Below are 18641 nucleotides of genomic sequence, written 5' to 3' on the forward strand. Positions count from 1 at the left end.
GTGACATTTATGAGGCATAAGTGATTTCACCTCCATATTCAAATAGCGTACTCTGAGGTCAACCACTCTTCTCCTGCAACAAGAGAGTTGGTAAGAGAATCATTGGTGATACTGTATCAGTTAAAATATTCTGTATGGCTCTATTTATACAGCATCTAATGGGCACAGGATTTTTTTTTTTTAATTGTTTTTGCTACCCTTTTAAAACTATTTAAGAGGTAAAACTGCCATATATAAAAACCTGAAGTCTGGAAGTAAATTATCTTCAAAAGGAAGAATGGCATCAAGGGCCCAGGTGCACTTTTTTCCCGACCAGTTGAATCTGGGGGATTTAAATAAAGGCAAAGAGGTGTACATTTCAAATGTGATAACACCTTAGGAAATCTCTGCTTTTTTATACATACATAACTGAATTTGCTGTATAGCACATAAGAGCTTTAATAAGTAAATTAAGATTCTCGGTAGCATGTAGTTATGTTATAAAATTTAAGCCTTCCTAATTGAGCCCTCCAGTTATCTTCGGTTTCACCATTTATCAAGTGTGAAGCCTCCAGTTTAATACTTAAAATCTGCGCCTTCTCTCTTTGGACTCTTAGGAGACTCACTTAATCAGCCTCTGGGACATTGAACTCTAAATAGATGTAGACTACTAGTGATGCTAAATAGAAAATACATAACTTAGAGTACTTGAATAGGGATGGACTTTCTCTAGCCAGGAGCAGCTTCAGATAGGAAGACCATAAGGAGTTTCAGGAGAGGAAAAGGCTTGTTGATAACAGTAGAAAAGGACTGAAATATTTTTTCTTTAAAATACTATCTACGTGCGTGTTAGGAAAACTATGTAAAAACATATATTGTGTAAAGATCTAGACTTATTTTAACTTCAGTACTTCCTAATAAATGCCATAAGTTTATAACTGCCATGATTGTTAACTTATTACTGCTTTGAAGTTGATTTCTCTGATAACTTTTCAGTTGGTGAAGATGGCCAAGTGAAAATCTGGTCTAAAAGTGGAATGCTGAGATCCACGTTAGCTCAGCAAGGTAAGTTAAATTTCTTAAAGTTCAGTTAGAACTTTGAATTTGAGGCATCTAAAAAATATTTAAATAACAGACCCAAAGCCTGGTTTGGTTAATGATCTTTAGGCCCAGATAATCTTCACTGAAATTAAAGGTAAATCGTGGCATTTTTCAGCAAATATTTTCAAAGCAGGAGTTTCTCTGTAATGGAGAATAGCTTATTTTTTTTTTTTTTTGTCTTTTTTTGAATATCATGTCTACTGTGAATTTTTTTCAAGTGATTTTTTTTTTTTTCGGGATAGAGCACAATCACCTTTTCCTACTGGCATGCTAGCTACAACCTGCAGAAGTTTCTTAGTGGGCATTTGCCTTTTGTTTTGTCCTGGGCTGGATAAATTGCTAAGATATAATGAAAATGGCAAAAATATGTATTTCATTTTTATTACTGAACTGTGATTAGCAGTCATGTTATGAGTATGAAATAGTTTGTTATAGATTCCAGTTTTCCTGTTTTTTTTAACATTTGCTTTTCAGCTGAAATGGTTTATATTCGATCCCTCCCTCCAAACAGTTGTTTTTATATGATAAATTTTAAGGAAAAACTGTGTAGCTTGGACTTTCAAAAAGATGATAATTTTCAAGAAAAAAAAGGTCAAATTAAATGTATTATTGCAATATTTTCAGACAACGGTTTCAGTTCCATGCTAAGGATTCTGGAGAGACTAAAGAATTAAAAAACCTCATTTTTAAATATTAAGCCACAGACTCTTACAGCAAAACTGAGGAAGAAAAAGTTACTAAGATCATTGCAAAGATGCTTGAAAGATGCAAAATGTATATAGGTTAGTTTCTCTGCCCTTTAAAAGTGTTAACAGCCCTATTTAAGCCAGTAACTAATTTAATATATGCAAACAGTCCTACAGAAGTGAAACCATTCCTGTACTTCATTTCTTTGTTGAAATGGGGCTGTGGAGACCTAACCTTGATCTTGGCTTTGCAACTACAGTTCTACGCATAGTAGAACATTTCAGTTATTTTTAGTAAATCAATTTAAAATTACATTATTGTATAAATACAACAGTGCAAGCTGAAAATACGTATTTATACAAATGAAGTTTGGTATTTTTGAAATGCTATTTTTTTATAATTACAATTTCTAACATTTCTGTACTATTTCAGTGCAGATACTGAGCTAGATTTTTGTTTTTCAGACTTCATACATTGAGATCATGTGACCTTTTGACATTTTTTAAGAAACCACATGCACCTGGGTTTGGGTTAAATGTCAGACCCTTATCTCTTTCTGAAACAAATTATCTAAATTCTTTCAACCTGTCGAAGGCATCTTAACCACAGGAGTGAATGTAAAATGTATTTCAATTTTGTTGAGGAAGTTCATATTCAGATGTAATATTTCTTTTCATGCTTACAATGTAAAAAGGAAAGCTAACTGAACTGTGACTTTTGGAAAAAAAACTTGAAGCACAAACTCACAAACTCATCTTTATTTTTCAGTTGGTATGTTTCAAGTTTTTTATGTATTTATATGCTTATTTGAGGTTTCATGTAGTTTCTAAACTTCTCGTTTGAAATATGCAAGTTGAATTTCCATTGATTTGTTAGGATTTTTGGTACACTGTAAGAATTGGGTCTGCTTGAAATAATTATCTATGTATTCGTGTTTTAAGATAAGGACCTATGAAGCTCCAAAGCCCTTTAAACATGATAGGATCAGATTCCCACAGACCATTCTGTAAGCTGCTGACATACCTAAGGTCAGAATAGGATTCTGCAGAAATGTGTATGTTGTTTAAGAGCGTTACATTGAGTTTGAGCTAATTTTTCACTTCATTATTGATAATCTTGAGAAATGCAAGGATTACCGTTGCTAACATTCTGGTCATTCCACTCTTTGTATTAGAAATAAATTTTCAGGCTCTTATCTTTGGTTGATGGTCTACGTGCCTGTTCTATCTTTGGATTTCCATTCACTAGAAAAACATGAACATATATTTTCCCCTTTTTTTAGCTTTTTTGGAACTTACACGGAGTGCTGTGGCCACGTGGCCTTCCATTGTGCCAATGCACGGAGTCAAGTTCGTGTGAGCCCATGGCCTCTGCTGCATCCAGCCTTTGGCCATCGTGTGCTGCTCTCGTGGCTGTATTGCTCTTTGAGCACGAGCTCACTTTTTCACCTGTAGAGTATCTTCATCTTCTTCCTTTACCTTTCTGGTTACTGGAAGCAAATCCACAACATCTGGAATGGAAACAGTCTAAATACAAGGTGGTGTGAAGTGGAGCTTACTTTGTAGGGGACAAACTCAAAATGTATTCAAAGTGACACAAAAAATGACTCAAAATGACATATAGTGCTGCAATAGAGAGATATACATTGTATGAATTAATATTTCTACTCCTGTGAAAGGGAGAAGTCTCACACAGACTTGCTGTTGTAAATACCAAAGTATCTGCGGTGGCTGAAAGTGTCTGAGCGGCTGCTCCATCACTCTGGCACTCAACCTTAGCTCCTTCTCTGCTACACACATTGGCCACTGGGATGATTCACTGGGGATTAACTTCTGCAAGAAGAGCACTGAGATGTGAAGAAGCCCACCCTGTGTGCTTCATGCTGATATTCCTTCTTCGGATCATCTCTCAGTCCACCTTTTCTGCTTTTATCACATCTTATGTCACAGTACTTTGTCCTCAAGCTATTTATCACCAGTACAATTCACTGCAGTTTCTGTCCTGCTGAACTTTTCTTTGCACAGCAGTGCAATGTGTTGGCAGTCTTTTCCCAACCAAGTTCTTGTTAAGTGCAGAAGGAAATGAGTTAACTTAGCTCCTGCTGTTAAGCCCTGGAAATTGTGGTTAAGTAGTCAGCCATCATAAAAAAGTTAAACATTTGGTTTAAATCTAAAAGTCTTCTGATTGTTAAATCAGCATCAGAGCAGGACAAAAATTAGTTTATTTAGAATTTCTGTGCAGCTGGTGACAGAATTTGTCATTTTAAGCATAGATTGCTGCCAGTAGGAAAATAGCTAGTGCCAGATTTGCTTAATGCGTGCTGTATGTTTCTGAGTTGACGCCTATCATGGTTGACAACAGAAATTACATCATCCTATATTTCTAAGTAACATAGAATAAATGACTTCATAAAAGCAAATGCACAAGGTACAGAAATATTCAGGAACAATGACATCACTTTCAGTTTAGGGTTTTGAGCATGTGGAAGCTCGAATCAAGTTTAGTGTGTTGAATTGACGTTGCCATAATAAAACCTTTTTCTCTTCATAGAAAACATCTGAAGGCTGAAGTGGTAAGGTATTAGATGATTTGAGGGAAGTCAATATGTCAGTTCAATTACTTAGCTATCTAAATCTCAAAATATTCACATTAAGAGGTAATACCCGTCTTTTTTTTTTTTCTTTTTTTTTTTTTTTTTGGAGATGGAGCATTATTGACAGAAGTATATTTGAAAAGTTTACTGCCTAAGAGCATTTCTCAGGCATTTGGGGTTTTTTGTTACCATAAATAACAGCTATACTAAAATGGTTTATTTACTCAATATTAATTCATTTGATCAATTTGATAATTAGTTACTAGCTAAAGTATGCATAAATCCCCACGAAGTGCAGATTTCTGAGAATTTAGGAGAATTGCTTTCTGTTTTCCTCTTCTAAAATTATGAAGTCATCAAATACAAATATTTAGCTTGTAACAACTGCTCTTTCTGAGGTTTCTTATTTCTCAGGTAGAAATTTAGGCAATTGAACCTGTCATCAACAGACTTATTTCTGCCAGTTAGGATGTTCAGCTGGTAGGTGAAAAACAGGCATGAAATAAGGCTTCTCTTTCCCATTTCAGAAGATACTGAAGCAAGTCTTACAAAAAGGAACAATGATCCGACAGGGACCTACTACCCAGTCCCTCTCCTTGCACTTTTATATGCAGTTTCCATGTCTTGTACTGTTGAGGCTGTGCTGAAACTTGCTGCTCATTGCTACAGGGTTTTTTCTGTGATAGAAACAAATGTTTGGACATGCTCTACTCAATATTTTACTTCTATTTGCAAGGAATCAAGTAGGGTAATACTTTGATTCTTCTTGAGGGGAGACTAATCCTGTCAAGTACTACGGAAAATATTTGCATAGTTGGCAAGTCTTTTTTTTTTTTTTTTCCTGGATGCTTTTTCAGTGCAATTTTTCACTTTCTTCTATTTTCAAAACAGGTCATTTAAAAACTGTAACATAACATGTCTGTAAAACAGAACAGTCAGTTTGATTCCAGATTTGCCATTGTGGAGCTTTCCATCTGAAAAAATAATAATAATAATAAAAATTATTTGGGAAATATCTGTGAAGTCTGCAGGCCACTCTTACTAGTTTTGTCTTTTGTCATTTGATTTTGTAAACTGCTTGTATGTGCAATGCTTGTTTGTTTTATAAGTGCAGCAAACCAAAAAAAAAAAAAAAGTGTTACGTTAGAGTATTCTTTATGGATCCTGGGCATCTTAAAAAATATTTTTGGTGCAATACAGAACTACCTATAGCAGTAATAATTCTGTATACATTTTTCTGTAACCCAGATGTAGCGTTGGAAAAGTCATCAATTATTTATATATTTTTGAAAGTGTAGGTGATTTGTTCAGAGTTCAGTTCAGAGTGGTCCCACTGAACGTGGTAGGAGTTCATTCTCTTGATTGCATTTTCCAGGACTTCACTCCATGTATTTTTGTTTCCTTGAGGAGTGTGGGAAGGTTGTGCAGTGTGAGCTGAAGGTCTTCAGAGCTGGTTTTCTGGGTTGTGTCTATGTTACTGCTGCTCTGAAACACGAAGTGAACCAGTAAATGTGGCTGTGAGTGCAGACAGACACATGTGGAGGACAAATGGTTGCCTGTAGGCTGGCTCTCCTACTCCTGAATCTTTGATGTGTGATTTGAAGTAACCAGTTTGAAGTGGCTGTTGCAGTTTCTGCATAATTTGATCAGTTAAGTCATAAGAAATGTTTTCTTTGTGTCTACAGGAACACCGGTGTACTCAGTAGCCTGGGGACCTGATTCTGAAAAGGTTCTCTATACTTCAGGAAAGCAGCTGATTATTAAACCTCTCCAACCAAATGTTAAAGTTTTACAGGTATCATTAATACATTAAGGTCTCACTTCCCATGTGAAAACTCTTTTCAGTTATCTATAGCTTTGCCAAGCATTAAAAGTTTGTGCTAAAATTTTCCAGGCAGCATGCACGTGGCTCTTTTTTTCTCTCCACCTCCTATTTCAACTAAAACTTCCTTTTTTGAGAGAAAGGAAATTATTTACAAACAGGGAAATGCTTAATCACGTGCCTGAAGAATATCCACAATAGATATTGTCAAATAATTTTTAGTTTACAGAAATGAACAAAGAGGAAGCAGAGAGATGCAGTAGCCTTTCCATTTGTTAGAAAAAAAGCTGAAAGATACAGCAGCAGTCCTCTGGAACGTTCTCTTCGTGCAGATTGTTAGGCTTTCATTCGGCCTTGTTCCAGGCTGTCTTTAATTTATTCTTCTGCAGAAGAGAATAAGCCCCTGCATTTGTATTGTTGAAAACCTTGATCTACACTGGAGTGTGTGAATGCTACTAAATGATGATTAATGATAAGTATTAAACATAGAAAATCTCAGACTTGCAGCAATTATGTTTTTGTTTTGTTTTTCTGTTTCAGTGGAAAGCTCACGATGGCCTTATTTTAAAAACTGACTGGAACTCAGTCAATGAACTTATTCTTTCTGCAGGCGAAGATTGTAAATACAAGGTGTGTACTGGTTAACTTTTTAAGGGAAACTAAATTATCAAAATCATATTTTTAGGCATTCTGAAATTTTCTAATTTTAACAACACCGAGAACCTTAAAATTAAATGAGAAGCCTTTCAGTTTTCAAGGAAAACTTGAAACTTATTTTAAGTCTCACTCTGTCTAGTAGCATAAAATTAGAAGTGTGTCTGAAAAGGTATACTAGAATAAAAACTAGTAAAACGCAATTGAAACAAACTCCTACAGGAAAATACGTAGAACTATAAAAATGAGTACTTGGAATAATGTAACTTATAACGTGTTTGACATATCTGAAAGGGGTAATGACAAAATTAGAGGAGATAAAGGCACTGCAAATGACTTGATGCTATTAATTGTCTTCCTGGTCTCCTAGTGGTTACATTCAGTGAGAAAATCTGTTTGGTCTAGAAATTTGAGGAGTACCTTGCATTTTTGGGAAGCAAGTGCAAATAAAATAAACCTTGTCGTTACGTTACAGACTTTCAGTAAAGTACAGGAAACAAAACTCATTATTTCAAAATATTTTATATAGAGCACAATGTAGTATTTGCCATAGCAGCAAAGTCAAGTGCATTGCATTAAACTAACCGATATTGATTAAGAACAGCCTTTAGTGAAAGATGTAATAATATAATATGATGTGTGATTTTTTTTCCAGTTACACAAAAATACACTTAGGTAACTTGGAGACTGTATTTCTGTAACTTTTGTAATCATGAGGGGAAATGAGAGCTCTAGAATAAGTAAAGGTGCACTCAAAGTGTGCTCATATACATTTTTATTTTTTTTTTTAAGGTATGGGACAGTTATGGACATCTACTGTACAGCTCACAGCCCCATGAATATCCTATAACATCCATTGCCTGGTCTGGGGATGGAGAATTATTTGCTGTGGGGTCTTTTCATACTTTACGTCTATGTGATAAAACTGGGGTAAGTAATAATGCCGAGAAACGGCAGATGTAGAACTGTGCACATTTATTGATAATACTGTAAATATTCCTTGGGATATACTTCTCGATCTGCCTAGCTGCACATCTAAATATGTTCTGGTAGGTAAAAATTCTTTAAATAATTTAAAGATTTAAAGAAAGATTTAAAGAAAGATTTAAATAAATCTTTCAGGGCATTACACTTTTTTCGTTTTTGTTTGCTTGTTTCTTTGTTTGCTTGCTTAAAAAAAAAAATCCTTTAAAACTGTAAAAATTTATAAGCATATCCTGTAAGACTATAATGAAATGCTCTTAACTGAAAAAAAGCAAGTAGTGTATGACAATAAACTATCTTAAAAAAGGAGATAAAAGAACAATGTCCATGCAGAAAAAATGCAAGAGTAAAATTTCCTATGCATATATTATTTAGCTTATTTTTCCTTAAAATATTCCAAGAGTTGACGGGCACATTTTGTAAGATCACAAAATGCAATTGTCAGACATTAGAAATAATAAGGCTAAGGCCATAGTAAAAGAAGAGCTAAGAGAACATTCATGCTTTTGTTTCTGATGTAGGAACGGGGCATAATTGTTCTAGCTAAGACATAGTTTAATCCTCTCATCTGAGCTTCTCTATTACTCCCTAAGTGTAGAATAATTCTAGCAGAAGAAAGACGCACCTAAAGGAGATACCTCTCATTTTGTTGTCGTCGTTTGCTTTTATTTTTTGACTTGCAGCTTTACTCCAAGTTTGCTGTTGCTGACCTAGTATTTTTTTTTCTTCCAACTTGGTCTCCAATTAAAATTAATGTGGTTTCATCTGCCTTCGCTGGTATTCTAAAAAAGTTAGCCCAAAGCACAGATTGACCTGATTGTCTCTGTGGATTTCCTGTGGTTCTGCATCTTTTTGTTCAGGCTCGAATTGCATCAAACCTTGCCGGTTTGGGACTTTCATTGACCCATTCTCTACCTCTTTTCTTGTTGCATTCATTGCCATTTTGCTCAGGTTGGGAAAGCAGCGTTTGCTGTGGTGTCTGGGGGCATCCTCAGTACCTTGGGTTTTTCCCTACTGTGAACTGGGACGGCACGTTTCAGGTAGCTTTACATTCAGAAGAATAGCCTATAAAAATTGTGTGAGGAGAGGCATGCAGGGTACGATCTCTGAGTCTTCATATTTCACTTTCTGTACTGATTCTGATTTTGGTAATCTTCCCTGAAAAAAATAAATGTAATTGAGGCCTTTAAATTTGAAGTGGGGATTGCTTCAATTTTCTGTGCCTTTCCCTCTTGCTGTGAGAAATTTCTCATGCTACTTAATCCGTATAAGTAAAATTTGTGTGTAGTTGTCTTGAAGGAAAAGAAAACACCTCACATGCAATTTTCTTTTGGAAAGCATTACTCTGCAGATTTTTTTTATAGTCTGCTTTATTTAGATATGTGAATTTTTCAGATATGTGTGTTAAGGAGATTTTTTTTATTACCCATGTGTTACAAACACACTAGAAAGTTCAGAAGAGTAAAGTTGAGTTGGAGCTTTATTAACTTGTGCAAACGAGAACAGGTACCTTTCACATAGGTTTTAAAAAAATACTGAAGTAAAAGATATAGAAGTAAAAAATATATTTCCTGTCTCTTTTTGTTATGTGTTTTGAGAACAAATATACTGTGAGAAGTTTCCTTTTATCACCTCGCATTTCATGTGGATTATACAAAGAGAAAATGCACATTAACCAATGCAAACATTATTTGTTACAACAGATTACAATTTCCATCTTGTAATTTTTTTCATCATTGAAACTATTATTTTAAAAGCAGATATATCTTACTGTTAGATTTCTCTGCCTTTGTTTTGTTCAGAATTAAATACTGCATCTCTCTGAATAAAATGGATAAATAGTCTGTGCGTGCAATCACAATGATTGTGTGGTCACCACTCAGTTCTCAGATGGAGGGACATTCAGGTAGCTGCTCACAGTCTATATCGCCAGTGGGGACATCATTTCTTCTCCCTGGCATCCTTCTGGTTGGGTTAATGTTAGGCGTGGAGAGTGTGTCATTGTCTTTTTGATTGCCCCCAAACTTTTTTTCCTAGGCAAAGTGGATAAGAGGATTTTCCTCCATTTAGTTACATTTCCTCCATGTAACTCCACTTAAAATGTAATTAAAGCAGTAACCTGCTCTGTTGCCTTTCCATCTCCCTATATAAATATGTCATTGTAGAAGTGTTTATACACATCTAGCATATTTTACAGCCAAATAAGTTGTATTAATACCGGTATAATTACATCTGTGTTGGACTACGTTATGTAATGCAGTGCTTTCAACAACCAGACTAGCCATTACCACCAGTATTCTTCCTCCAAGAGCAATCTAAACCATGCTCTCTTCTTCCACAACCGCTTTCTGCCTCCCTTCTGAGCACTGGGATTACGGAGCTATATTAGCAAACGCTAAACTGAAATAAATATGCTCTTGTGTGGGTGATGCCAACAATTTAAATAACATTTTGCACTCAGTATAGATTTCAGTTTAATGTGGCAAAGACTGATGTTCTGGAAAAGGAAGACAAATACTAGATATTTTTTTCTGCCATCTTGTAGGCTGTTTTGTATAGCTTTTGTTTCTGATCCCCAGGGCATTACTGTTTTTCTTGCTAGCCATTATATAATCTAATTTATTGTAAGTACAGTTGAAACTCCTGCTAACTGAAAATGAGCAATTTTTTAATCAGTATATAGTAATAAGTCTGCTTGTGGACTTCTTTTTAAAAAAAAATGTAGGTAAGTTTATTTTTTCATAAAATTAAGGGCTCTTTACCTGGTTTATTACTCAACTCTCAAAGAAATAAAGGCATGTACAGTAGCTAGTGCCAGATGTTTTTCTCTATTTAGCAGCTAGCAATGATAAATTATTATCTTCAAAAGTCGTGATTTTTAATGAAAGTTTCTTTCCTGACATTAAATGTAAATAGTTACTGAAGAACTAGCTTTGCTAGTATTGAGGGAAAAGGAAGAATGATTCACATACCACCAGAGTGATGGAGTTTGAAGAGAACCAGACCTGGCTTTTACTGGTCAACATAGACATTTTTATTATGTCTGATGTAATGGAGCTATATTGGCAAATTGCTCCTTAGGGAGCCATCAGGCGATATATATATCATTAACTCTTCTGTAGCATATGTGTTCAGTTTTGGGACATAATTAAATTAAATTCTGTTAGCGTATGTTCTTTTCTCCTTCTTCTCTTTTTCTTCCTGGATACTTTGTTCTGGCAGCTGTATGTTAAGAAAGAAAAGTAAAAATGTAACAGTAACTCTTAGAAAAGTTTTATTTCTTCATTTAAAAATCACCTTTGCTCTTGATAGCTTTATTTATCTAAAATAAATTATTATGGCTACCGTACAGAATAACAAACAAAGTATATTTACTGTTGGAATGTGTTTTCTGCCCTGGTGTCTGTGATCATTAATCCTGTAGAGGCTACTAAGATTAATTTTGCCTCTACTAAGATTAATTTTAAGGCATAAATATTGAAATGTAATGCTGGATGTGTTGATAGATAGACTTGAACCCTCCTGGTGTTCACAGCTTTTCCAAATCTAATCACTTGGATGAAGGGTAATGCTTAAAAAGTTCATTTATGTAAGCTATTTCCTGTGGCTCTGCGTGCTTCCCTTGACATTACTGATCAGGTCAAAATATTTACACAGCAAGAGATGGTAAGAATGACTGAAATTCACTGATTTCCTCCTTCTCCACTCCACTCCCACATAAGTGCCTTAGAAAATGGACCCTACCCATCTGCTCCTAAGACAGGTTGTGTCGTGAGTGCTTTGGAGAGTAGAAGAACAATATAAAAACCACAGCAATAAAATTTAGGGAACATTGCCTTAATATCTGTAGAAAATAAAGGAAAAAGATCTGCAAGTGTAACAGCTATTCCCCACCCCATTTAAAGCAAGTGGAAGTACAGTGCTAGGGCTCAAATTGAGCTTAGTTGTTGCATGGTTCTTTTCAGTTTTCTCTGAAGAAGACAAATATAATGAGAGTTGATTGCATTATTTGATATCCAGGGTTGGTTATATGTTAAATAGTTAGCGGTGTTCTTTTTTCCTTATTTTTTAAACTATCGATAAATGAGGGGGAAAAAAAAATCTAAGGATTTAAACACTACAGTGTAGCAGATATCTACAGAGAAGCCTTAAAAATAATATAAGTTTTTCTCTTTAAAACCATGATTTCCATTCAGGACAGTGTGATGTGTGACTAGTGTAAAATTAACATTATAATATGTCCTTTATATTACCATTGCATATTAGATTAATATAAAAAAGATGGCAAGATTTTGAAAGTGGCTGTATACGATGCATGTTTTCATGCTATTCAGAATTGTCCTAAACTACAGCACTATGGAAATCACAGCAAATCTGTTTCCTATAGAGTTACAATGAGCTTTGATCCCATTACATCTAGTCTTGCTTCACACAGATATGCATTTGGCGTTGTAGCAAAATAAGGTTTTTGTGTATTTTTTTTTTTTCTGTGCTGTCTCCATTTCATCTACCTTTATTAACAATCAAGATTCTGAATTCTTTGTAGCTCAATAAAATAAAATAAAAAATTGCAGATGGGTTTCCCATGGAGTTATGTTGCTGACCAATTCTTTCCAAGCTGACATATTTTAATTTATTAGAATTGGCTAATGTGACTTCTGGAAGAAAATGAAAACATGTGGATCATCTATGGAAGTAATAATCTATATAAAGAATTACATCAATGTTTCATTTTCTAAGGTTAAGAATTTATATGGGACAGTTTGTCATCCTATTTTTAGTTCTTCTGGGGTCCAATAATTACGAGAGCGTGCTTGGATTTCAGGAGAATTTTTGGAAAGCAGCATAATACCTCCCCCGGAGGTACTGGCTTAGTTGTTTTTTTGATAATTAACTTTAATTACCGGAGCTAAGTTCAACAAATGTTTGAGAAAGCAACAGGAACCCTTCTTAGTCCACACATTGAGGAAAGTTTCTCCTTCCCAGGTAGTAAGTTGCTCTATATTCACCCGTAGCTCTGGATTCCTTACCACCAGCAATGCATAATGTCTGTGGCCTGTAGCATCTTCTGTGGATGCTGGTGTGGTGGGAGTTGGAAGGCTGATAAGGGTGGTTTTTTATACAATAAGCCTTGTTTTATACTCAGTAAAATAAGGGTGGAGTCGTATAGAGACTTACGCATCCTACAAGCTAGGTCTGTATGTGTATGAATATTCAGGTGCTTCTAAAGCATCCAAGTATGGATTTGCTCTGGATAATTGATTTTATAATCTTGTAATATTTTACGTGTCTTCTGTTAAATGAGAAAATTAATAGGCATTTTCTGAAGTGAAGCTTCCAAAACATCAATTGCCAGCCTTAACAGGCATGCAGACTACAATAAGTTTTGAGGTATCAGCTACCAATGCACTAATGTGAATTCCCCAGCAAGGTGCAAGCCAGACTGGTCCTTCACTTTAAAACAAGCAAGTAAAAGTTCTCATTTAGCAGGAGCTGAGCCCTTGTGCAAGTGTCAGCCTGGTCGGGCTGTGCGGGGCCAAGAGCGTGCGGTTCCTCTTGGTCTCTTCTGCTCTATGAATCCCGGAATGGTCTGCAAGGGAGCTCGCGTGTTTTCTTTTTGTAAACAAAGGCGAAATTAGCAAAGGTGAAGCCAGCTGATTAGGTATGTTGTGCAGGGTGACTTGATGGGGAGGCTCGGCAGTATCAGCTTTAGCTCAGCCTGTGTCAGCACTCCCTGCACCAAGCTCTGCACACTTGTAAAGAGACCCTGAACAGAGACCAGCCAGGAACAATGAACCATCCACGGTTGACATTAGTATTGTTTTTATCATTTAAAGTATAACAAAATGCTCTTTCTTCATTACGTTTCTTTTCAACGTGTTTAAGCTGCGATATTATGTGGATAACCGTTCTTAACTTACTGCACTCAGTCCAGAAATAATAATGAACTCGATCCTTTATATTGAGTCTTGATCTATCAATATTATGCGTTTGAAAGGCTGTCCTTGTTCCTCTGAATTTGCTCATTAAAATTGACCCCCGTCTCAAGAGGCTACTCTGTTTCCATTTCTGGAAGTCAGACAATGTTCAATGGCTGCAGTGCTTCGTCTACTTTTACTACATTGTGTAATCAGAAGAGGGAAGCATGAGTTACTGCTTTTAGGTATTCATTTAATATAATGAAACTTCTATAACTACTGGTTTTGTTCTTGAGGTAGTTCATTGAATTCAATAAAGAATTAATTATGACACAGGAGAAGTATAAGCCAAAGAGTAATACCACAGGATAATATTGCAGCATTTTGGACAATGTTGGAAGAACATTTGTACAGTCATTCATACAGTCATAGCCATACCCTGATTATTTTTTAACCCAGTGTTTGGAGGAGATGCATAACAGTTTGTAGAAATTGTGTCGATATTGCAAAAGCAGAGATAATTTATCTTTATTTATTATAGCTTTTTGTGTGCGTGATGTATCAGACATCTTCAGGGAGGATGAATCACAGCAGTGCTCTGAATTATATCAGGTGCTTTCTGAAAGGAATAGGAAATAAAATTTTCTAACTGTTTTATATATTTTTTAAATGCATATATTTTAGGTTGTAATCTGGAAACATGTTACTAAGTGTTTGAAATACCTGAAAGAAAAGCAGACTTTTGTTTTAAAAAAAAGTAATTTGAGGAATGTATTCTCTTTCAGAGGTGCAGTCTATCTGCTCTGCATAAAAAAGTAGCCCTAAAGCCAGATGCTTCAAGCTCCATGATGCGGTTCTTAGCTGATGGCTTGAAGCCTTCACCTGACGTAAAAGGCCTTAGAAAAAAAATCCTGTCTGCTTGAGAAGATCCTAATACCCAGCTTTGAAATAGCACTTTTTCACACTCTTTTCAGACCACATCTGGCCAGCTGTGAAAAATGTCTCAGATGTAGGAGGACATGTAGAGCAATCTGAGCGTGCTTGTTGCAATCATTGGCCCTGCAACTCAAGAGCTTGCTCATTTCCCATGTGAGGATGTCAGACAAAAATTAAAGATATGCTTTTAATTACTATAGAGTGTCTCATACAGCACTCATCCTGTTGAGACAGGAGAGTAAGTTATGGACTTTTCTCAAAAAAAAAAAAAAAAGGAGAAAGGAGGAAAAAGAAGAAGAAAGTAATTACCTTCCCCAACTGTAGATTATACAGGCAGTGAATGGTGTGTCTGAGCCAAGAGGCATGGAAGCTGAAACCTTAAAATTGAGTGCTTGAAATTGGAAAGTCAGTCAGTGCTGACATTGTCTTTCACTCACCCTCGTGTGCCTCGGCGCTAAAAGAGCTGTAACTCAGTAAGTCATCTCAGAGGGTACACTGCACATCGTTAACACAACTGGGAGCTTGAATTCCATCCCGTTGTGTTTCCTTGCTATTGAAAGTTGCTCTGACACCTTTATTTTAGTGCGATTTTTGTGATTTCATTTTGTATAAATCATACAAAGACTTTGTGTGAAGGACTTCATATTTCTTTGGTCTTATGGGTACTGCAAAAGAAATCAGAGCATGAAATGTGTTAGAGACATTAGGTGAGTATTTTCTTCCAGCTGTCTCCCCTTTGGTGTAATATCATGTATCTGAAAGTCACGAGAATCCAGTGTCTACATTTAACTTCGATCACATGTTTGTTCTTAATGATTTGATTCTTAAGTTTTCAAATGTGTTTGAATATTCAGGTAGTTCTTCAAGAGCTAAATGCTATTAAAAATATTCTATTGTACAGTTCTGAAAGGGCTATAGTTGAGATTTGCTTCTCCTTTTAAACTCTGGTTTAAATTCTTCCTCGAAGCCCATAAAAAGGCTGTTTCATTTTTGTCACCCACTTTCAGGGAAATGCTTGTTCTCAGGTTTGGGCTGACTTGTTCGGACTGCGTTTCTGAGAAGCAAGACGGAGAAGATGGGTGTCTTGGTCTGATAATTCTTCTAGTTTTTGACAAGAATGTATTGCTAAGGATCCACCTAAATTTAGAGGAGTCTTGCACATTAAGCTGAGGGAATTTAAGAGGAAAGCTCTTCACTGGAGAAAACGTAAATATGGGAAAGGAATAAAATTAAGCTTAGCAGGAGTGGCCGCCACTGCAGCATAAACTGAATGCACACACTTAGGACTGTAGCCTACTGTACCAGCGTAACCAGTGTTATTGTTCCTAAGTGTGCTTCCTTAATTTTTATGTAGCCATCATCTAGGTTTATGGATGGCTGGGTACGCTTTAAATATACTGTGTCTGGTTAACTTTTACCTAATGTACATCAGGCGCTGTGATATTCTTCATTCCTGCCATACCTGATGGTTTTCTTTTTTGTGTCCCCGCTTTTCCAGTAATCCAATTTAAGAATCTAATCTCTGGTTTGCTTGTTAAAGTTGTGATAAAAAGTTCTGACATTGATACATTTCTTTAAAAAATGCAAGTAACTCTATTTATTACAATCAATTATTTCCCCAAAAAAGTGCAAAAAAGGTTAAGAATTGTTTTCTCTTTTTCTGCAAGTGGTCCTATGCTTTAGAGAAGCCCAACACTGGCAGCATATTTAATATTGCTTGGTCTGTTGATGGCACTCAGCTAGCTGGAGCATGTGGCAATGGACACGTCATCTTTGCCCATGTTGTGGAGCAGCGCTGGGAGTGGAAGAACTTTGAAATAACATTGATTAAGAGGAGAACCATGCAGGTAATCCTAACAATGCAGAACTGTACATCCCGAGTCCTAGCTTTCTAAGGCTTTTCTCAATACAAGATTTGAATTTTTAATTGTTGAACAACAAATATTATTGATTATCCATTTTTTCCACGAACACATCACTGAAAATGTTAAGATCATCGAATGGCCAGAGTTAGCAAATAACATAAATAATTATCTCTTGTACAGCAGATCAGATCTCTGTAAGCTAAACCATACTGCCAGATGAGCCAGAAGTACTTTATCCTCCAGAATAAAATAAAGCCCATTTGAAGAACGTGTGAAATTAGCTGTGGGAGGCAGCTTATGAGAGATAATTTCAAGTGTAATGAAAATGTTTATGCAGAAAACAATACAAATACATGGGCCAAAACCAAAGCATGGTATTATTTCAATAGTGTTACAGTAACTGTCAGCAAAGATGAAGCTGCATGACCAAGTGTAGACAATACAGAGGAACTTTCTTTGCCTTACCTGCATTCATGGGTTGCTGGAGGGACTGATGCACCTCGTAACAGCTGATCCTTTAGGTAGGTGTGCTGTGCCCGTGTCGTTAGTGAAGCTATGATGAATGTTGCTGTCTCAGCGGGTTTCCAGATCCATTTGCTTGCTGGCTGTCGCTGCTTATCTGCTCCAGATGCTGTGTTACAGCCTAGATCCAGATTTTCCAAAGGTACAGAACTCTGTCATGTATCATATAACACACATCAGGTACCCGCTGGGTGCTTCCAGCCCCTGAGTGCTGAGCCATAGGCACCGAGCTCCGGGGGAGCTGCCAAGTCTCAGCGCTGCTGGAAACCAGCAGGCCCTACATGTGGTTTCTGGAGCTTAAGCTCAGGATCCTTCCTTTGAAAAATGTTGGCCTGGATCCACATTTAGGTTACCAAATATCTGGGAATTAATACAAAAATATGAATTTTACCTTCTAACTTGTCTTCTGTGTTCCCAGACACTGACTCACAACATTTGCTCTGTGGACAGCGGGGTAATATAAGATTTCCATCTTACAAATTTTCCAAATTACACATTTGATATTAGACACCAGGCCAATATTTTCAATATCAAATTCAAGTTCCTAAATTCCTAATTAGGCCCTTAAATGTTTTTTGGTCTCGATTCTTTCATGTTGACTATGTAATTGGGAAAAGTTGTAACAACAGGAATGCTGTATAACAATTGTGTCTAGTGGGTGGGATAATATGAGTCAGTGTCTGGGAACACAGAAGACAAATTAGCAGGTAAAAATTCATATTTCTTCTTTCATTCCCAGACATCGACTCGTAACAGATGGGCTCTGTTAATAACTCCAGGGAGTTTGAATATGCAAACAACCAAGGAAGGATAGCTAACCCTGATCCAAGATTTTATTTTATTTTATTTTATTTTATTTTATTTTATTTTATTTTATTTTATTTTATTTTATTTTATTTTATTTTATTTTATTTTATTTTATTTTATTTTATTTTATTTCTATATATTTATGTACATTGTATTTATTTACAATGTACATTTATTTACAAAAACTCTCTAGATGCATTCTTTTGTCCTTATTATTGCAATGGCAAAGTTAATTAGGGACACATCACTGCAGTAAACACAAAAATTAATATGCCTTTGGAAATTGTTCTAGACTTCCATAATAATTGAGTTCAATCCTCATTTTGCAATTGGTTGAAGAATGGAGAAAATCAAGGAGAAATTACCACCCTAGTAGATTTCATGCAACTACAATCAAGATATTTTTGAGCTCAAAAGTCTGTGTTGATTACAGGCAAACTGTGATTTGCTTGTAACATTGTCATCTGAGCAAATTTTCACAGAAACGACACAGCCTACTTAGCAAGGTCATATCCTAAATTTCTCTTTAGTATGTTAAATAGCCAGAACTGTTTAGTAACTAGGCAGTATATCTTTATCAAAACCTTGGTTATTGCTAAGTGTTCAGATGGGATCATGATGGGATCACTGAAGTATTTATTACATTTCAAATTGTTTAACCAGCTGAACAGTGAGTGTTAAAATGGGAACTTTCAGACATCCTTGATCACTGATGCTTTTATCAGCTCCATGTATTATATTTTGCTTATACCTTCTGTGTTCCAATTAAGCAT

General features: G+C 35.8%; 1 protein-coding gene across 2 annotated transcripts in view; it reads left to right on the forward strand.

The window, feature by feature from the left end:
- Positions 1-18641, forward strand: part of IFT80 (intraflagellar transport 80) — a 46073-nt gene that overhangs the window by 11670 nt on the left and 15762 nt on the right. The window contains exons 5-9 of one of the 2 annotated variants that reach the window (XM_084529171.1): positions 976-1044; positions 6046-6155; positions 6723-6812; positions 7629-7766; positions 16342-16521. In XM_084529171.1, coding sequence (XP_084385297.1) covers positions 976-1044; positions 6046-6155; positions 6723-6812; positions 7629-7766; positions 16342-16521 — 587 coding nt within the window. The remainder of the gene's footprint in view (positions 1-975; positions 1045-6045; positions 6156-6722; positions 6813-7628; positions 7767-16341; positions 16522-18641) is intronic. The other variant, XM_084529172.1, reaches the window with a different exon arrangement.

This window comes from Aythya ferina (genome assembly GCF_964211825.1).
Source record: "Aythya ferina genome assembly, chromosome: 9".
Taxonomy (NCBI): Eukaryota; Metazoa; Chordata; class Aves; order Anseriformes; family Anatidae; genus Aythya; species Aythya ferina.